Source organism: Osmerus mordax, chromosome 21, assembly GCF_038355195.1.
Source record: "Osmerus mordax isolate fOsmMor3 chromosome 21, fOsmMor3.pri, whole genome shotgun sequence".
Lineage (NCBI taxonomy): Eukaryota > Metazoa > Chordata > Actinopteri > Osmeriformes > Osmeridae > Osmerus > Osmerus mordax.
Window position 1 is genome coordinate 12,100,427 of NC_090070.1, and position 22,673 is coordinate 12,123,099.

The 22,673-nt window shown below is 49.1% G+C and overlaps 1 protein-coding gene across 1 annotated transcript; it reads left to right on the forward strand.

Moving 5' to 3' along the window:
- The first annotated feature begins 3 nt into the window (after positions 1-3).
- Positions 4-21,634, forward strand: LOC136964957 (deleted in malignant brain tumors 1 protein). The gene is given in 15 exon segments (XM_067258936.1): positions 4-79; positions 331-799; positions 2,904-3,346; positions 13,426-13,743; positions 14,158-14,481; positions 14,896-15,225; positions 16,455-16,772; positions 18,002-18,313; positions 18,854-19,171; positions 19,286-19,491; positions 19,933-20,084; positions 20,312-20,557; positions 20,629-20,788; positions 21,306-21,381; positions 21,473-21,634. Coding segments are annotated over 15 exon segments (3,768 nt in total). The 3' UTR covers positions 21,493-21,634.
- The last annotated feature ends 1,039 nt before the right edge of the window (positions 21,635-22,673 follow it).

A 22,673-nucleotide genomic window follows, 5' to 3' on the forward strand; every position in this document is an offset into this window, starting at 1 on the left:
AGAATGAAGCCTCGCATGATGATGATGTCAGAGGGTCTGTTGTTGCTCCTGGTCATACAAGCTCTTCATCATGCTTCAGGTAGGATGAGAACATGTTGTTTTTGACAATGTATATCTGCTGACGAGTCTGATAAGGAAATGTAATTCATGGACATTTTATATCAAATGTATGATTGTAGTAAAATAAAATACAATGATACACAACCATTCCAATTGACCTCATTTGCTAATTTACTTTATATTATATATAAAGTATTGTTAGTATTTATTTATTGTTTACAGTTTTTAAACAGCTGCTTAACTCGTGTTGTTGGTTTACCTCTATCCCAGTTGCTGCTCCTGTGGTGTTCCTGTGTGGGGGCACACCTTGCCCAGCTGGCCAGGACTGTATCAGTGTCAACGGAGCTCTTAGCTGTGCTGACCCCTGTGAGCAGTACTCAGTCCTGGACGATGCCTGGCGCTCAACGGACTTCAGAAACGATGGTAACCCGCACTGTGACCAGCATATCAGTTGGCAGGGATGGTATCGCTTGTTCCTGGGGGGGAACAGCAGCCAGATGTCAGAGACGTGTGTGGAAGAGAACATGTGTGGGACCCACGCCCCTTTGTGGATCACCACCCCTCACCCCCTGCTGAGAGACGGCGTGGTGGAACGTGGTGTGTGTGGGCACTGGGGGAACGACTGCTGTGCATTTAGGTCAAACCCCATCCATGTCAAAGCCTGTCCTGGCAACTACTACGTCTACAAGTTTGTCCAACCAGTTGGTTGTTACTTGGCTTATTGTGCAGGTATGTAGCCATTGTGGACTGCTTGTAATGACTTTGTCTGAAATTGGTTTTGCTCCTGGTCATACAAGCTTTTCATCATGCTTCAGGTAGGATGTGAACATGTTGTTTCTGGCAATGTAAATCAGCTGACAAGTCTGATAAGGAAATTCATGGATAATTGATATCACATAGTATACTGTATACATTGTAGTTTAACAAAATACAATGATACACAATCATTCCAATTGACCTCATTTGTTTATTTACTTTAAAAAATGTTAAACAGATGCTTAACTCGTGTTGTTGGTTTACCTCTTCCTAGTTCGTCAAATGATCTCCACCACCACCTCTCCTTCTACTACAACCATCCTTCCTACCACCACCACCCCTCCTAACACCACCACCCCTCCTGCCACCACCACCCCTCCTACCACCACCACCCCTCCTACCACCACCACCCCTCCTACCACCACCCCCCCTCCTACCACCACCATCCCTCCTACCACCACCACCCCTCCTACCACCACCCCCCCTCCTACCACCACCATCCCTCCTACCACCACCACCCCTCCCACCACCACCACCCCTCCTACCACCACCATCCCTCCTACCACCACCACCACCCCTCCTACCACCACCACCACCACCCCTCCTGCCACCACCCCCCCTCCTACCACCACCATCCCTCCTACCACCACCACCACCACCCCCCTTCCTACCACCACCACCCCTTCTACCACCACCACCCCCCCTCCTACCACCACCACCCCTCCTACCACCACCATCCCTCCTACCACCACCACCCCTCCTACCACCACCCCCCCTCCTACCACCACCATCCCTCCTACCACCACCACCCCTCCTACCACCACCATCCCTCCTACCACCACCACCCCTCCTACAACCACCATCCCTCCTACCACCACCATCCCTCCTACCACCACCACCACCACCCCTCTTACCACCACCACCACCCCTCCTACCACCATCCCCCCTCCTACCACCACCATCCCTCCTACCACCACCACCCCTCCTACCACCACCACCACCCCTCCTACCACCACCACCCCTCCTACCACCATCCCTCCTACCACCACCACCCCTCCTACCACCATCCCTCCTACCACCACCCCTCCTACCACCACCACCACCCCTCCTACCACCACCACCACCCCTCCTACCACCACCATCCCTCCTACCACCACCACCACCCCTCCCACCACCACCCCCCCTCCTACCACCACCACCCCTCCTACCACCACCACCCCTCCTACCACCACCACCACCCCTCCTACCACCACCACCACCCCTCCTACCACCACCACCCCTCCTACCACCACCCCTCCTACCACCACCACCCCTCCTACCACCACCACCACCCCTCCTACCACCACCATCCCTCCTACCACAACCACCACCCCTCCTACCACCACCACCCCTCCTACCACCACCACCACCCCTCCCACCACCAACACCCCTCCTACCACCACCATCCCTCCTACCACCACCACCACCCCTCCTACCACCACCACCCCTCCTACCACCACCACCCCTCCTACCACCACCACCACCCCTCCCACCACCACCACCCCTCCCACCACCACCACCCCTCCTACCACCACCATCCTTCCTACCACCACCACCACCCCTCCTACCACCACCACCACCCCTCCTACCACCACCACCCCTCCTACCACCACCACCACCCCTCCTACCACCACTACCCCTCCCACCACCACCACCCCTCCCACCACCACCACCCCTCCTACCACCACCACCCCCCCTCCTACCACCACCACCCCTCCTACCACCACCCCTCCTACCACCACCACCACCCCTCCCACCACCACCACCCCTCCTACCACCACCACCCCCCCTCCTACCACCACCACCCCTCCTACCACCACCACCCCTCCTACCACCACCACCACCCCTCCTACCACCACTACCCCTCCCACCACCACCACCCCTCCCACCACCACCACCCCTCCTACCACCACCACCCCCCCTCCTACCACCACCACCCCTCCTACCACCACCACCACCCCTCCCACCACCACCACCCCTCCCACCACCACCACCCCTCCTACCACCACCACCCCCCCTCCTACCACCACCACCCCTCCTACCACCACCACCACCCCTCCCACCACCACCACCCCTCCCACCACCACCACCCCTCCTACCACCACCACCCCCCCTCCCACCACCACCACCCCTCCTCCCACCACCACCACCCTGGTACCCACCACCCCTTCAGGAGCGGAGGGGGAGTTACGTCTGGCTGGGGGGAACACTTCCTGCTCTGGCAGAGTGGAGATCTACCACCAGGACCAGTGGGGGACGGTGTGTGATGACATCTGGGACCTGCAGGATGCCCAGGTGGTGTGCAGACAGCTGGGCTGTGGCAGCGCCCTGTCTGCTCCAACACATGCCAGCTTTGGCCAGGGCAGCGGGCCCATCTGGCTGGACGATGTCAGGTGTTCGGGGTCAGAGTCCTCCCTGGCGAACTGCAGCCATCAGGGCTTTGGCTCACACAACTGTAGACACAGTGAAGATGCCGGGGTCGTCTGTGAGGGTGAGTGTTAAATCCTCCATGTTTCAATTGCAGGTCTGTGAAATGATTGACACACAAAATACACATTTCACCAATGAACCCTAAGTTACCAGCAAGCAGTGAGTTCAAACATATTCAGGATCGTATGTATTCTATTCAGTTTTTTGTAATTTAATAAGTTAAAAAACTTGGATTACTAAATCTACAAGTTTGTCAAACCAAATTGTTGTCATGAAACTTATTTTGCAGGTTTGAAACCATTTTAAACTGCATGTAATTGCAATGTTTTCGTTCATAGTTGACATTCATTGCCTCTCAGTAAACAGAACTTTCTGTCACTATTGACTAGCACCTCGTTTCTACGGGTCATCATTCTCTCAGTAATTATTTAGAATAACACTCAGCTGTTTTAGACCAGTCGTGTGGTTTACCTTTCTTCCACAGTGAGTCGAGGGATCTCCACGACCACCACCACCACCCCTCCTACCACCACCACCCCTCCTACCACCACCACCCCTCCTTCCACCACCACCACCCCCCCTCCTTCCACCACCACCACCACCCCTCCTTCCACCACCACCCTTCCTTCCACCACCACCACCCTTCCTTCCACCACCACCACCCTTCCTTCCACCACCACCACCCCTCCTTCTACCACCACCACCCCTCCTTCTACCACCACCACCCCTCCTTCCACCACCACCCTTCCCTCCACCACTCTCCCTCCTGTGGTGTTCCTGTGTGGGGGCACACCTTGCCCAGCAGGCCAGGACTGTATCAGTGTTAACGGTTCTCTTCGCTGTGCTGACCCCTGTAGCAATTACTCAGTTCTGGATGATGCCTGGCGCTCAACAGGCTACGGTGTTTCCTACAACTGTGATGCAAGGAGAAGTTGGGAGGGATGGTATCGTATGTTCCTGGACGGGAACAGCACCCAGATGTCAGAGACGTGTGTAGAGGTAAACAGGTGTGGAACCCAGGTTCCTCTGTGGCTCAGTTCCCCTCACCCCCTGTTGGGAGACGGGGTGGTGGAACGTGAGGTCTGTGGACACAGGAAATACTACAACTACTGGAGCGGGCAGGGGAAAGGATTGGTCGATGATTGCTGCTATATTAAAAACAATATCTACGTGAAAGCCTGTCCTGGCAGCTACTACGCTTACAAGTTCATCCCATTGAATTATTGTGACTCGGCTTATTGTGCAGGTATGCAGCCATTGTGAGCTTCTTGTTGTTAGTCATAATATATAATAGCTGTTACTGCAACAACTGCTATGAGCTGTTGGTAATCTTCAGTATGTATTCATTTAACCTTAATGACACACCCAGCTTCATTCCAGTTGTTTTGTTAAACCACAGCGGCACCCACGACAACTCCAGCTGTTCCCACGACAAACTCCAGCTCTGTGAGGTTTTGGTGTGGGACCACACCTTGCCCAGCAGGCCAGGACTGTCTCAGTGTCAACGGAGCTTTGCGCTGTGCTGACCCCTGTGAGCAGTACTCAGTTCTGGACGATGCCTGGCGCTCAACAGGATACGGTCTTTCTGATAACTATGATTCTGAGCGAAGTTGGCAGGGATGGTATCGTATGTTCCTGCAGGGCACCAGTGTTCAGATGCCAGATACGTGTGTGGAGGTAAACAGGTGTGGAACCAGGGTTCCTCTCTGGCTCAGTTCCCCTCACCCCCTGCTGGGAGACGGGGTGGTGGAACGTGATGTCTGTGGACACCGGAATTACTACAACTGGTGGAGCTTCAGAGGGAGAGGGTGGGTGGACGACTGCTGCTACTCCAGATACAAGATCCACGTTAAAGCCTGTCCTGACCTCTACTACGTCTACAAGTTTGTCCCACTGGATTTTTATTCCTTAGCGTATTGTGCAGGTATGTAACCATTGTGAGCTTCTTGTAATAGTCTATGTATAGTTTATTGTCTACATATAATTGACAATACAGTGTTCACACATTATGAAAGTATTTTCTGACGTGAACTATGGTGAAGGTTTTGATGACAATGATGGGGTAAGAGTATCGAACCGAAAAGCAATAAACATATTGTTCAACGTTACAAAGTCAATTGATAATGTAGGGAGTCAGATGGCTGAGCGGTGAGGGAGTCGGGCTAGTAACCTGAAGGTTGCCAGTTCGATTCCCGGCTGTGCCAAATTACGTTGTGTCCCTGGGCAAGGCACTTCCCCCTACTTGCCTAGGGGGGAATGTCCCTGTACTTACTGTAACTCGCTCTGGATAAGAGCGTCTGCTAAATGACTAAATGTAAATGTAAAGGAAAGACCACACGATTGTGTGCTACATTCATTTGCATGAGTGTATTTTTTTTAGGTACAAAAGAAACAAAGAAAAGCTGCAGCTACAGCACAGGCACAAGCATCAAGAGCAGGCAGGGTTGTCAGGGTAACCGTTGGCCAATCTCAGATGAGCGCTAGCTACAAAGTACAGACAGCAGCCCAGAGAAAGTTGCATTAGGGTCCAGGGACGACACTATAATTCTAGGATTCTCTGTTTCACTGATATCTTCATCATTCATTGCATCACGGGCACTGTGCACTACTTCAGTTCATGTAGTGGTTCTCAAACTTGTTTACACCCCGTACCACCTCAGAAAATATTTGACTCTCCAAGTACCACCAATATGACCAACGTTAAAATACAGTAGCGTAATCCTACCCTATTGAGCTACACACAGTTCACACAGTAACTATGGTGGATGTTTGCTTGCACCACCTGACCCGGGAACAGTCAGGCAGCGCGTGCCAACATTTATTTTTGTTTCGAAACAAAAATATTATAGGGAAGGCAAAACGTATTTTAAATCACATTTCAATTATATCATGGTTAAGGTATTTAAATATTTCTGAGATTCCTCCGCGTACCACTAGAAGGGCATACCAGTGATGTACATGACACACCCAGCTTCATCCCAGTTGTGTTGCTTACGTCTCTTCCTAACTTGAAACCCACAGCTGTTCCTACGACAACTCCAGCTGTTCCCATGGCAACTCCAGCTGTTCCTATGACAACTCCAGCTGTTCCCACGACAAACTCCAGCTCTGTGAGGTTTTGGTGTGGGGCCACACCTTGCCCAGCAGGCCAGGACTGTCTCAGTGTCAATGGAGCTCTTCGCTGTGCTGACCCCTGTGAGCAGTACTCAGTTCTGGACGATGCCTGGCGCTCAACAGGCTACGGACGTTCCGATAACTGTGATGCTCGGAGAGGCTGGCAGGGATGGTATCGTATGTTCCTGGATGGGAACAGTACCCAGATGCCAGAGACGTGTGTAGACGTAAACAGGTGTGGAACCCAGGTTCCTCTGTGGCTCAGTTCCCCTCACCCCCTGCTGGGAGACGGGGTGGTGGAACGTGATGTCTGTGGACACTGGAGATACTACGACTACTGGAACGGTCAGGAGAGAGGGTGGGTGGACGACTGCTGCTACACCAGCCACAAGATCCATGTTAAAGCCTGTCCTGACCACTACGTCTACAAGTTTGGCCCGCTGGATTTTTATTTCTCTGCTTATTGTGCAAGATCACAGCCATAGTGCTGTTAAGCTTAATTTATACTTAGGTCGCGGACACTTTTGAAATGGTCGCCGCTGGAAAAAAAAATGTGTCGCTCAGGCAGCTGCATTTATACTTCGACAAACACCCGTTGCCTGTGCTCAAGGTTCGCGTGACGTAAACAGAATAATTTTACCGTTACATTCATAGCTATGGTTACATTGTTAACGCTTTGTAGCCTAGGTGATCAATCGGAGAAACTGACCATTTTAATTTTTCACTATGTGACGACATCCGCGCCAGTAGAAATTTCTCCTGGTAGGCGACACTTCTAAGCGACGGTTAAAAGTGTCGACGAGACGTCATTTCGGTCGGCGACCTTTTCAAAAGTGTCTGCGACCTAAGTATAAATTGGGCTTTATTGGTGTGAGCTGTTGGTTATCAGCCACTGTAGTCATAGTAACAGGAGACCTGACTTGGGGGTTCTCATGTAGTATTATTCACATCACAAAGAATGTGAGATTAATGACTTAATCTTACATTTATTCAATAACTGATTCAGATTCACACTTTTGCCTCTCCTCTGTGGAAGAGATGGGATTTCCTATGTGCTTATCAGCTATTGCCTTATAATCTGTTTGAATATTCTGTTTTACTATCCAGTCATTTATACGAGTCCCTATTGTAACCTACTGTGATGGCATGAACCTGTTATGATGACAGTCACAGTTCTATGAAGGAGGAGCTGCCTGCCTGTAATAAACACAACCTTTGGCTGCATGTTATCTTAGTTGTTCTCTATTCAGTTCAAAGACCTTCCTCTGACCTTCATGCCTCAGAGAGAGAGCAAGTACCGTTGTGTTTGAATTGGTCATTTAATGTTGAGGTGGTTGTTAAACACTCTCTGAAATCTCATGGTATTATCGTTATCTACACTAGATGGCGCCAGATGACTGTAACTCCAGGACATCAGATGGTTAATACTCGCTTATATTGGATAGTTTTATAACGTTCTTTTCCCGCCTCATGCAATGATGAAGTCGGTTTAAACTGGATTTAAAGACTTGACATCATCTATGTGAAAGCCCATGAACGTGTGCGGGCGCAAGCTTTCATGTGTTTTACATCAGTATAATCTTGATGATGAGACTGTTGAGATTTAACAACTCTCACTGTAGCGGTTCTTTTAAAAAGGCTTTACTAGTGATGTCATAGGTCCTTACAGGTGATGTCATCGGTCTTTACATGTGATCATGTAAAGACCGATGACCGATGGTACTTTATTTTTGTTTGTTGACACACCTAAATAGCCCATCGGTCTTTACATGTTATGGGCTATTTAGGTGTGTCCTACTATGTGGCCCCAAATCCAAAAGAGAGATGCTTATTAAGAATCTTGGAGGCTTAACCCCCTGTCTTAAACCAGAGGTGACGAGTCTCAGTGTAATCCTGGACTCAGATTTGAATTTCAACTCTCACATTAATAAAGTGACCAAAACAGATTTCTTTCACCTGAGGAATATAGCAAAGGTACGACCATTCATAAACCAAAATGATGCAGAGAAGTTAATTCATGCTTTTATATCCAGCCGGCTGGACTACTGTAACGCACTTTTCACTGGTCTTCCCAAGAAAACCACTGAAAGACTACAGCTCATTCAAAATTCTGCAGCTAGATTATTAACCAAAACTCAAAGGAGAGAACACATTAGTCCTGTCCTAGCTACTTTACACTGGCTCCCTGTTACCTTCAGAATTGACTTTAAGGTCCTTTTGCTCACATACAAAGCTCTACACGGACAAGGACCTAGCTACATTGCTAACTCCTTTATAAACTACACACCAGCTACAACACTGCGATCATCAAATGCAGGCCTATTAGAGGTCACCAGAAGCAGTCATAAGAAGATTGGTGATTCGGCCTTTGTCAATTACGCCCCAAAACTATGGAACAAATTACCCATAAATATTAGGGAAGCAAACACTCTAGACATTTTTAAAAGACAGCTTAAAACCTACCTTTTTACCGAAGCATTTAATTACTTACTCCTCCTCTACCTCTCCCTATCCTCCTCCACCTCTCCCTCTCCTCCTCTTACTACTACTGAGAGGCGTGCATTGTGTTATTGAATTGCTCAGTGCTTCCATGGCCTCAAGCTTCAAGCTACATAGTGTGACTAGCAAGCCCTGGCATTGTTTGGTATGAACCTGTCAGATTAGCAGATCAGATAACTTGACAGTGACTGGAAACGAGAGTCACTGATACAATAAGAATTTAAGAGTTGTGTGATGTGCACAGGAACTTGTTAGATGAGTGTAGTTGCATTGTTTGCCTTCTAGTGAACTCAGGTAAACTGAGCCGAGGGCAGTCGTCCAATCAGAGCTGAGGGGTCTTCGACGTTTCATGGTCATGTACGAAAACAACACATTTTAATTATAGCAGGAAATTGAATCAAGTTATTAATCGAATGTGTGAGTTTTGCTTTGTCCCTGTGCACACATGGGGCGTATGGAGGACTAAATGTGCCAAAATTAATTAAATAAATAAATACATAAATAAATACATAAATAAACATTGGTTGCATACCTGATTGTTGCCAATGTGCATTGTCCCTGAAATAAAGAAATAAATAAAAAATCTCTTAAGTGATGTCGATCTGCAACCTGGGCTGGGCCTCAGCTTCAACCGCCTTGGAACCAAAGATGTGAACCGGATCTTTGAACTGCTGACAACGGCGACTTTGAGACTTATGACCTTGGACCTGAGTAACAATGACCTTGGACCTCAGTAACAATGACCTTGGACCTCAGTTACAATGACCTTGGACCTCAGTAACAATGACCTTGGACCTCAGTAACAATGACCTTGGGGACCAGGGGGTGGCCTTTCTCACAGGTGCTCTCTGTCGGTCTGCCTGCAAGCTGCAGGTACTGAGGTAAGCTACAAAAGCCTAATAAATACACATTTAGTATTGGATTTATTCACATTTTCAACTGTATAACACCAAACTTAATGAGTTTTACAGTCCACATTGAGCATGTTTACCTTGTTTCAATGCTCGTTTTCAGTTTAATTCAAATTCAAGATCATTCACCTTCGTCTTCATCTGCCGTTGTCACTGTCAGGCTGTCAGGCTGTTGCGTCACCAAGGCAACCTCGTTCCTCAACATAATCCAGAAGTCGGACACTAGGGTTATTCTGAAGCTGCTGGATCTGAGCTACAATTGACGCCCGCACAGCCAGTGACCATGGTGATGGAGAGATGAAAAGAGAGATATAAAGTGATGGATTTTGTTGGAAGTGTGTAAACATACAATATTTCTTAACAGTTATGGCGATTGTTCTGCAATAGGACAATCCACCACCTCCACCACCACCACCTCTTCACTCACACAAAACATCGCTGTTTTCCCTGAATTGTTTAATCACACGTCACAAGTTCTCCATGGAGACGGGTGCATGTAAGGATAAGGAACCTGGGAATTTAGCAGCATAGTAAAACAATTCAGTGTAACTTTTAGGTCAAAAGTAGGAGGAGTCAGATGGCTGAGCGGTTAGGGAATTGGGCTATTAATCAGAAGGTCGCCGGTTCGATTCCCGGCTGTGCAATATGACATTGTGTCCTTGGGCAAGGCACTTCACCCTACTTGCCTCAGGGGGAATGTCCCTGTACTTACTGTAAGTCGCTCTGGATAAGAGCGTCTGCTAAATGACTACATGTAAGTGTAGTTCCCAGACCAGCCTGTTTAAGTCTCCTACAGTACAGCCTTTGGTGAACCTTTTTTACCAGGCTACTGCAGTTAGTTTTCCAATTGAGGTTATCGTTGATATGCACTCCAAGGTATTTGTAGCTGGAGACAACTTCCATCTCAGCCCCCCAATGCAGACGGGAGGGGGATGGTTCCTGTTGGGTTTCCTAAAGTCCACAATTATCAGTTTTTTCCATATTTATGCAGAGATTGTTATCCCCACGCCAGGCCACCATTTGTTCCACCATTTGTTGACTTGTAAGCTGACTCGTTATTCAGAGAAATGAGTCCCACCACAAACAAAGGTGACAATACGGTTACTCGGATGTCTGGTGGAGCAATCATATGTCAGCAGTGTGTACAGCAACAGGCTCAAGACACATCCCTGAGCAGTCATACTGTATGTCAGCAGTGTGTACAGCAACAGGCTCAAGACACATCCCTGAGCAGTCATACTGTATGTCAGCGGTGTGTACAGCAACAGGCTCAAGACCCATCCCTGAGCAGTCATACTGTATGTCAGCGGTGTGTACAGCAACAGGCTCAAGACACATCCCTGAGCAGTCATACTGTATGTCAGCGGTGTGTACAGCAACAGGCTCAAGACACAGCCCTGAGCAGTCATACTGTATGTCAGCAGTGTGTACAGCAACAGGCTCAAGACCCATCCCTGAGCAGTCATACTGTATGTCAGCAGTGTGTACAGCAACAGGCTCAAGACACAGCCCTGAGCAGTCATACTGTATGTCAGCGGTGTGTAAAGCAACAGGCTCAAGACCCATCCCTGAGCAGTCATACTGTATGTCAGCAGTGTGTACAGCAACAGGCTCAAGACACAGCCCTGCGGCACGGCCGGTATTGAGAACAATGGAACAAAGATAAGACCTTTATTCGTCCCACAATGGGGAAATTCAGGATGCTATGGATCCTTACAGACTGTCTTCTATTGGTTAGAAAGTCCAGTCCCCAGTTGCACAATGAATAACCCAGTCTCAGAGGCTCCAGTGTACATATCAATGTCTGTGGAATAATTGTATTAAAAGCAGACCTAAAATCCATATAAAGGTGTGTGAGAACTCAGGTGTGTTCTAGAACGCTGGGAAGACTCCGACAGGTGAGACCTCTCCACTCAGACACTCGCTGTATTATAAACATCTTCAAGTTGACATTACTTTAGTCAGAGTCTGGGAATTGTGTAATTGATTGTATTCAGCCCTGCTATAAGGTGTGAATGTAAATGTTGTAATTTTTTTTTGTCTGAGTAGAATGAAGCCTCGCATGATGATGATGTCAGAGGGTCTGTTGTTGCTCCTGGTCATACAAGCTCTTCATCATGCTTCAGGTAGGATGTGAACATGTTGTTTCTGACAATGTATATCTGCTGACGAGTCTGATAAGGAAATATAATTCATGGACATTTTGTATCAAATGTATGATTGTAGTAAAATAAAATACAATGATCCACAATCACTCCAATTTACCTAAATTGCTCATTTACTTTATATTATATATACGTATTATTAGTATGTATTTATTGTTTACAGTTTTTAAACAGCTGCTTATCTCGTGGTGTTGGTTTACCTCTCTTCCCAGTTGGTCAAATGACCCCCACCCCTCCTGCCACCACCACCCCCCCTCCTACTACCACCACCCCTCCTACCACCACCACCCCTCCCACCACCACCACCCCTCCTACCACCACCACCACCCCTCCTACCACCACCACCACCACCCCTCCCACCACCACCACCCCTCCTACCACCACCACCCCTCCTACCACCACCACCACCACCCCTCCCACCACCACCACCCCTCCCACCACCACCACCCCTCCTACCACCACCACCCCTCCTACCACCACCACCACCCCTCCTACCACCACCATCCCTCCTACCACCACCACCCCTCCTACCACCACCACCCCTCCTACCACCACCACCCCTCCCACCACCACCACCCCTCCTACCACCACCACCACCCCTCCCACCACCACCATCCCTCCTACCACCACCACCCCTCCTACCACCACCACCTCTAGACCAACAACCACCACCACCCCTCCCTCCACCACTCCCCCTCCTGTGGTGTTCCTGTGTGGGGGCACACCTTGCCCAGCAGGCCAGGACTGTCTCAGTGTCAACGGAGCTCTGCGCTGTGCTGACCCCTGTGAGCAGTACTCAGTCCTGGACGATGACTGGCGCTCAACAGGCTACAGAAACGATAGTAACCTGCACTGCGACCAGCGAGTCGTTTGGCAGGGATGGTATCGCTTGTTCCTGGGGGGCAACAGCACCCAGATGCCAGACGCGTGTGTGGAAAAGTACATGTGTGGGACCCACGCCCCTTTGTGGCTCGCTGCTCCTCACCCCCAGCTGGGAGACGGGGTGGTGGAACGTGGTGTGTGTGGGCACTGGGGGAACGACTGCTGTGCATTTAGGTCAAACCCCATCCATGTCAAAGCCTGTCCTGGAAACTACTACGTCTACAAGTTTGTCAGACCCACTTTTTGTTCTGGGACTTATTGTGCAGGTTTGAAACCATTTTGTACTGCATGTAATGGATTGTTTTTATTCACAGTTGTCATTCATTGATTCAATTTCTTTCAATATACACATGACATTTCTGTCGCTATTGATGAGCCCCTCGTATCCACTGGTCATCATTGTCTCAGGATTTATTTAGAATGACACTACACTCAGCTTTTATTTTAATTTAATTTTCTGACTAGTTGTGTTGTTTACTTTTCTTCCACAGTGAGTCGAGGGATCTCCACCACCACCACCACCCCTCCTCCCACCACCACCACCACCCTGGTACCCACCACCCCTTCAGCAGGAGAGGGGGAGTTACGTCTGGCTGGGGGAAACAGTTCCTGCTCTGGCAGAGTGGAGATCTACCACCAGGACCAGTGGGGGACGGTGTGTGATGACATCTGGGACCTGCAGGATGCCCAGGTGGTGTGCAGACAGCTGGGCTGTGGCAGCGCCCTGTCTGCTACATCACGTGCCAGCTTTGGCCAGGGCAGCGGGCCCATCTGGCTGGACGATGTCAGGTGTTCGGGGTCAGAGTCCTCCCTGGCGAACTGCAGCCATCTGGGCTTCGGCTCACACAACTGTAGACACAGTGAAGATGCCGGGGTCGTCTGTGAGGGTGAGTGTGAGAGGCTTGGTAACGCACACAAGACAGTCTTGCCGAGAGAGACCCAGAAGACTGGGTTATAGAGGTGGGCGGTCAGGCTGCTTAGTAATGAGACACACCTGTCACAACAAGAAGGAGCAGAATACAGGTGACACCTAGAGGAGAAACTCAACACTACAACACACAAACACAGAACAGTGAACGACTGAATCAGGACAGGGGTTTGTGATATGGAAAGACGTTTAATTATTTACGTATCAACCAGGGACGTTGCCAAAATCTTATTTTTGGGAAGTCCTACCTTAGAAGTATAAATAAATATATATATAATGTCATTATATTTTTATAACATGAAATGAACACACATAATCTATAACGATGTGATCTTCATGCAACTTTCTCTGGGTTGCTGTCTGTACTTTATAGCTAGTGCTCCTCTGAGATTGGTCAACGGTTACTCTGGCAACCCTGCCTGTTCTGGCAGAGTGGAGATCTACCACCAGGACCAGTGGGGGACGGTGTGTGATGACATCTGGGACCTGCAGGATGCCCAGGTGGTGTGCAGACAGCTGGGCTGTGGCAGCGCCCTGTCTGCTACATCACGTGCCAGCTTTGGCCAGGGCAGCGGGCCCATCTGGCTGGACGATGTCAGGTGTTCGGGGTCAGAGTCCTCCCTGACAGAGTGCAGCCATCTGGGCTTCAGCTCACACAACTGTGGACACCATGAAGATGCCGGGGTCGTCTGTGAGGGTGAGTGTGAGAGGCTTGGTAACGCACACAAGACAGTCTTGCCGAGAGAGACCCAGAAGACTGGGTTATAGAGGTGGGCGGTCAGGCTGCTTAGTAATGAGACACACCTGTCACAACAAGAAGGAGCAGAATACAGGTGACACCTAGAGGAGAAACTCAACACTACAACACACAAACACAGAACAGTGAACGACTGAATCAGGACAGGGGTTTGTGATATGGAAAGACGTTTAATTATTTACGTATCAACCAGGGACGTTGCCAAAATCGTATTTTTGGGAAGTCCTACCTTAGAAGTATAAATAAATATATATATAATGTCATTATATTTTTATAACATGAAATGAACACACATAATCTATAACGATGTGATCTTCATGCAACTTTCTCTGGGTTGCTGTCTGTACTTTATAGCTAGTGCTCCTCTGAGATTGGTCAACGGTTACTCTGGCAACCCTGCCTGTTCTGGCAGAGTGGAGATCTACCACCAGGACCAGTGGGGGACGGTGTGTGATGACATCTGGGGTCTGAGCCATGCCCAGGTGGTGTGCAGACAGCTGGGCTGTGGCAGCGCCCTGTCTGCTACATCACGTGCCAGCTTTGGCCAGGGCAGCGGGCCCATCTGGCTGGACGATGTCAGGTGTTCGGGGTCAGAGTCCTCCCTGGCGAACTGCAGCCATCTGGGCTTCAGCTCACACAACTGTAACCACGGTGAAGATGCTGGGGTCGTCTGTGAGGGTGAGTGTTAAATCATCCTTGTTTCAATTGCAGGGCTGGTAAATGATTGACACACAAAATACACATTTCACCAATGAACCCTAAGTTAACAGCAAGCAGTGAGTTCAAACATATTCAGGATCGTATTTGTATTCTATTCAGTTTTTTGTAATTTAATAAGTTAAAAAACTTGGATTACTACATCTACAAGTTTGTCAAACCAAATTGTTGTCATGAAACTTATTTTGCAGGTTTGAAACCATTTTAAACTGCATGTAATTGCAATGTTTTCGTTCATAGTTGACATTCATTGCCTCTCAGTAAACATAGAACTTTCTGTCACTATTGACGAGCACCTCGTATCTACCGGTCATCATTCTCTCAGTATTTATTTAGAATAACACTCAGCTGTTTTAGACCAGTCGTGTGGTTTACCTTTCTTCCACAGTGAGTCGAGGGATCTCCACCACCACCACCCCTCCCTCCACCACTCCCCCTCCTGTGGTGTTCCTGTGTGGGGGCACATCTTGCCCAGCAGGCCAGGACTGTCTCAGTGTCAACGGAGCTCTGCGCTGTGCTGACCCCTGTGAGCAGTACTCAGTCCTGGACGATGACTGGCGCTCAACAGGCTACAGAAACGATAGTAACCTGCACTGCGACCAGCGAGTCGTTTGGCAGGGATGGTATCGCTTGTTCCTGGGGGGCAACAGCACCCAGATGCCAGACGCGTGTGTGGAAAAGTACATGTGTGGGACCCACGCCCCTTTGTGGCTCGCTGCTCCTCACCCCCAGCTGGGAGACGGGGTGGTGGAACGTGGTGTGTGTGGGCACTGGAGGGACGACTGCTGTAACTTTAGGTCAAACCCCATCCATGTCAAAGCCTGTCCTGGAAACTACTACGTCTACAAGTTTGTCAGACCCACTTTTTGTTCTGGGACTTATTGTGCAGGTTTGAAACCATTTTGTACTGCATGTAATGGATTGTTTTTATTCACAGTTGTTCAATCATTGATTCAATTTCTTTCAATATACACATGGCATTTCTGTCGCTATTGATGAGCCCCTCATATCCACTGGTCATCATTGTCTCAGGATTTATTTAGAATGACACTACACTCAGCTTTTATTTTAATTTAATTTTCTGACTAGTTGTGTTGTTTACTTTTCTTCCACAGTGAGTCGAGGGATCTCCACCACCACCACCCCTCCTCCCACCACCACCACCACCCTGGTACCCACCACCCCTTCAGCAGGAGAGGGGGAGTTACGTCTGGCTGGGGGGAACACTTCCTGCTCTGGCAGAGTGGAGATCTACCACCAGGACCAGTGGGGGACGGTGTGTGATGACATCTGGGACCTGCAGGATGCCCAGGTGGTGTGCAGACAGCTGGGCTGTGGCAGCGCCCTGTCTGCTCCATCACGTGCCAGCTTTGGCCAGGGCAGCGGGCCCATCTGGCTGGACGATGTCAGGTGTTCGGGGTCAGAGTCCTCCCTGGCGAACTGCAGCCATCTGGGCTTCAGCTCACACAACTGTGGACACCATGAAGATGCCGGGGTCGTCTGTGAGGGTGAGTGTTAAATCATCCTTGTTTCAATTGCAGGGCTGTGAAATGATTGACACACAAAATACACATTTCACCAATGAACCCTAAGTTACCAGCAAGCAGTGAGTTCAAACATATTCAGGATCGTATGTATTCTATTCAGTTTTTTGTAATTTAATAAGTTAAAAAACTTGGATTACTACATCTACAAGTTTATCAAACCAAATTGTTGTCATGAAACTTATTTTGCAGGTTTGAAACCATTTTAAACTGCATGTAATTGCAATGTTTTCGTTCATAGTTGACATTCATTGCCTCTCAGTAAACATAGAACTTTCTGTCACTATTGACGAGCACCTCGTATCTACCGGTCATCATTCTCTCAGTATTTATTTAGAATAACACTCAGCTGTTTTAGACCAGTCGTGTGGTTTACCTTTCTTCCACAGTGAGTCGAGGGATCTCCACCACCACCACCCCTCCCTCCACCACTCCCCCTCCTGTGGTGTTCCTGTGTGGGGGCACACCTTGCCCAGCAGGCCAGGACTGTCTCAGTGTCAACGGAGCTCTGCGCTGTGCTGACCCCTGTGAGCAGTACTCAGTCCTGGACGATGACTGGCGCTCAACAGGCTACAGAAACGATAGTAACCTGCACTGCGACCAGCGAGTCGTTTGGCAGGGATGGTATCGCTTGTTCCTGGGGGGCAACAGCACCCAGATGCCAGACGCGTGTGTGGAAAAGTACATGTGTGGGACCCACGCCCCTTTGTGGCTCGCTGCTCCTCACCCCCAGCTGGGAGACGGGGTGGTGGAACGTGGTGTGTGTGGGCACTGGGGGAACGACTGCTGTGCATTTAGGTCAAACCCCATCCATGTCAAAGCCTGTCCTGGAAACTACTACGTCTACAAGTTTGTCAGACCCACTTTTTGTTCTGGGACTTATTGTGCAGGTTTGAAACCATTTTGTACTGCATGTAATGGATTGTTTTTATTCACAGTTGTCATTCATTGATTCAATTTCTTTCAATATACACATGACATTTCTGTCGCTATTGATGAGCCCCTCGTATCCACTGGTCATCATTGTCTCAGGATTTATTTAGAATGACACTACACTCAGCTTTTATTTTAATTTAATTTTCTGACTAGTTGTGTTGTTTACTTTTCTTCCACAGTGAGTCGAGGGATCTCCACCACCACCACCACCCCTCCTCCCACCACCACCACCACCCTGGTACCCACCACCCCTTCAGCAGGAGAGGGGGAGTTACGTCTGGCTGGGGGAAACAGTTCCTGCTCTGGCAGAGTGGAGATCTACCACCAGGACCAGTGGGGGACGGTGTGTGATGACATCTGGGACCTGCAGGATGCCCAGGTGGTGTGCAGACAGCTGGGCTGTGGCAGCGCCCTGTCTGCTCCATCACGTGCCAGCTTTGGCCAGGGCAGCGGGCCCATCTGGCTGGACGATGTCAGGTGTTCGGGGTCAGAGTCCTCCCTGGCGAACTGCAGCCATCTGGGCTTCAGCTCACACAACTGTGGACACCATGAAGATGCCGGGGTCGTCTGTGAGGGTGAGTGTTAAATCATCCTTGTTTCAATTGCAGGGCTGTGAAATGATTGACACACAAAATACACATTTCACCAATGAACCCTAAGTTACCAGCAAGCAGTGAGTTCAAACATATTCAGGATCGTATGTATTCTATTCAGTTTTTTGTAATTTAACAAGTTAAAAAACTTGGATTACTACATCTACAAGTTTGTCAAACCAAATTGTTGTCATGAAACTTATTTTGCAGGTTTGAAACCATTTTAAACTGCATGTAATTGCAATGTTTTCGTTCATAGTTGACATTCATTGCCTCTCAGTAAACAGAACTTTCTGTCACTATTGACTAGCACCTCGTTTCTACGGGTCATCATTCTCTCAGTAATTATTTAGAATAACACTCAGCTGTTTTAGACCAGTCGTGTGGTTTACCTTTCTTCCACAGTGAGTCGAGGGATCTCCACGACCACCACCACCACCCCTCCTACCACCACCACCCCTCCTTCCACCACCACCCCTCCTTCCACCACCACCACCACCCTGGTACCCACCACCCCTTCAGCAGGAGAGGGGGAGTTACGTCTGGCTGGGGGGAACACTTCCTGCTCTGGCAGAGTGGAGATCTACCACCAGGACCAGTGGGGGACGGTGTGTGATGACATCTGGGACCTGCAGGATGCCCAGGTGGTGTGCAGACAGCTGGGCTGTGGCAGCGCCCTGTCTGCTACATCACGTGCCAGCTTTGGCCAGGGCAGCGGGCCCATCTGGCTGGACGATGTCAGGTGTTCGGGGTCAGAGTCCTCCCTCACAGAGTGCAGCCATCTGGGCTTCGGCTCACACAACTGTAACCACGGTGAAGATGCCGGGGTCATCTGTGAAGGTAGGTTTCTGAAGCTTGAATTTGAGCCGGGTGATTCTGAAGCAAAATCATTCGATCTGCGTTATAATACTAATCACACCTCATCATCGCTCTGGTTCTCTCTTCACCCTACAGACACACCCCCTGTCTCAGCCCCAGAGCTGGTGTGTGGGAGGAGCTACCTGGAGGTGGGTCTCCTCAACTCTCAGCTGTTATCCAACGGTCTGGACCCCTCATCTGTTCACCTGGCCGACCCCCGCTGCTCCGCCCACCAGGAGCGTGACGGGAGGGTGTGGTACCAGGTGGAGCGCAGGGAGGGCAGCTGTGAAACCACTCTGACGGTGAGAGCAGAGTAACTCGTCTGTCTGCCTGCCAACCCATGAACCTGCCTGCCTGCCTGCCTGCCTGCCTGTCTGTCTGTCTGCCTGTCTGTCTGTCTGTCTGCCTGTCTGCCTGCCTGTCTGCCTGTCTGTCTGTCTGCCTGTCTGTCTGTCTGTCTGTCTGCCAACCCATGAACCTGTCTGCCTTTCTTCATGTCTGTCTGTCTGTCTTCATGTCTGTCTGTCTTCATGTCTGACTGTCTGTCTGTCTTCATGTCTGTCTGTCTGTCTGTCTTCATGTCTGTCTATCTGTCTGTCTGTCTTCATGTCTGTCTGTCTGACTGTCTGTCTGTCTGTCTGACCTCCACCTCCCACTTTCTTTTACTAATCTTTATTTTTTGCTTATGCTTCCACTCAACTCTGACCACCACCATCCTCCCTCTTCTCCACCTCTCTCTCCAGACCAACAGCAGCCACGCCATCTACTCCAACAGTCTGTTTATCTACCTGGTCAGCAATGTGACCATGGTTCAACCCGTGAGGATCCCTTTCTCCTGCTCCTATCCTCTGGAGACAGAGGCTAGCCTGGATGTGGCCATCAAACCATACCTGGAGTAGGTGGATACACTTACATACACAACATGAACAGACACACAACCTCTCTTACACAAAACAAACATTCGCTCACACACACACTCTCTCTTTTTCTCTCTATCTCTCTCTCTCTCTCTCTCTCTCTCTCTCTCTCTCTCTCTCTCTCTCTCTCTCTCTCTCTCTCTCTCTCTCACACACACACACACTACTCTGACTGCTGTTTCCTGTTTCCATCATATCTTGTCAGGCTTGGAGTTGAGCTGTCAGGCAGGGGTCCCAGGGCCAGGACCTCCATGTCTCTGTTCCGTGATGCCAACTACACAGCTCCTTACTCTGCAGGCCCGGTCACTCTGCCCCTGGGCTCCATCCTGCATGTGGGCGTGTCTGTTGAAGAGACGGACGCTGAGGCCTTTGTGGTCGTTCTGGAGGACTGCTACGCCACCCACTCCCCTGATCCTGATGACCTCCTGAAATACTTCCTCATCCAGCACAAGTATGTGAGCCTGGAGAAGGGAAGAGAAGTATGTGTGTGTGTGTGTTTGTCTAACTCCCCTGTTCCACCAGGTGTCCTACCGACCGTCACCAGGTGACCGTGGAGGAGAGTGGCTTGTCACTCCAGGCTCGCTTCTCTGCGCTGCTGTTCCTGTTCCAGGGGGACTACAGGGACGTCTACCTGCACTGCAGCCTCAACCTGTGTGACCAGAGGAGCTCCTCCTGCTCTCCTGTGAGTCCACCCACCCTCCTTACTTTTCTCTCCTGTCTCTGACTCTCTGGTCTCTCTGACTCCCTGTTCTCTCTGACTCTCTGGTGCCTCTGACACTCTGGTCTCTCTGACTCTCTGACCCTCTGACTATCTGGTCTCTCTGGTCTCTCTGGTCTCTCTGGTCTCTCTGGTCTCTCTGACTCTCTGGTCTATGACTCTCTGGTCTCTCTGACTCTCTGGTCTCCCTGGTCTCTCTGGTCTCTCTGACTCCCTGGTCTCTCTGACTCCCTGGTCTCTCTGACTCTCTGGCTTCTCTGACTCTCTGACTGTCTCTGACTCTCTGGTCTCTCTGACTCTCTGGTCTCTCTGACTCTCTGACTGTCTCTGACTCTCTGGTCTCTCTGACTCTCTGGTCTCTCTGACTCTCTGGTGTCTCCGACTCTCTGGTGTCTCTGGTCTCTCTGGTCTCTCTGACTCCCTAGTCTCTCTGGTCTCTATGACTCTCTGGTCTCTCTGACTCTCTGGTGTCTCTCCACAGATGTGTTCAGGAAGGTCTGTCCGCTCTGTCGACGAACTCGTACCCCTCAAGCCCGTCACCATTGGACCAATCACCTGTGAGTATAAACCACAGCCATGATGACTCATGTTGTCATAGTAACGGTCTCCCTGGTAACACTGTGTTTGTCCCTGACCTCTGACCTCCAGGGGCCCAGAGTCTGGAGTGAGCTGATGAAGTCACACCTCCCTCAGAACGGCTTCATGACCATCCCTATGGCAACCAGCTCAGGCTCTCTCCTGTCTTTTTAAATGTTTTAACCCTGGAAATGATGACAGAATACCTGCATATAAATAACTACAAGCTTTAAATTGTGGGTTACACTTTCTGAAGATTTGCATTCTATAATTAGTAATTTCATACTAGGGAATATTGGGAACACTGGGAAATAAGTATAGCCTACGAAATAAAAATACTACTTTTCCTTTAACGTAATCACTTATCTGACCAAAAGCATGGATTGTTTGCGTAATAATCAAGGCTTGATGAAATCTGACTAATAAAGAAGCACAAATTATAATCAGTTTTACTGAGTCATCCACTCATCAGATTTATTTGCTGCAAACTTCGTCACAGGCCTCAACCACAGTTTGTTAGTAAAGGTTATTATTAACAATCGTCAGATATGGAAATAAAACACAAGCAGCCACTAATACTGTTTTTAGGCTATGCCAGTATAAATAGTGAAGATCGGTTCAAACAAGAATGTTTTTCTTCCTAGTTCAAAACTGTAGATCTCTATGTTTACACTAGAAGGCAGTATTTAACCAATGTACCGTAGTAAACAGTGCCAGCTTTGGCCAAGTCATCGGGCCTTTCTAGCGATACAATGTCTTTTCATCTTTAACAGCCATCATGATGATGCAGATCTGGAATGTGAGGATATGTGTGAACATTTTAAATCAGATTTGAGTCATCCACCCAGCATCATCTTCAATCTGCATGGCCTCAACCACAGGCCTCAACCACAGGCCTCAACCACAGGAATTAAGTAAATCAATAATAATGAAGTTCATTATTATTATTATTATTATTATTAATCATTGACAGATTAACGCACAGTTAAGAACACACATTTTAAGTTCTGAACTCTCATGGTATTATCATTATCTCCACTGGATGGCGCCAGATTACTTTCGCTAACTGTAACACGAATCCAGGACATCAGATGGTTAATACTCGCTTATATTGGATAGTTTTATAACGTTCTTTTCCCGCCTCATGCAATGATGAAGTCGGTTTAAACTGGATTTAAAGACTTGACATCATCTATGTGAAAGCCCATGAACGTGTGTGGGCGCAAGCTTTAATGTGTTTTACATCAGTATAATCTTGATGATGAGACTGTTG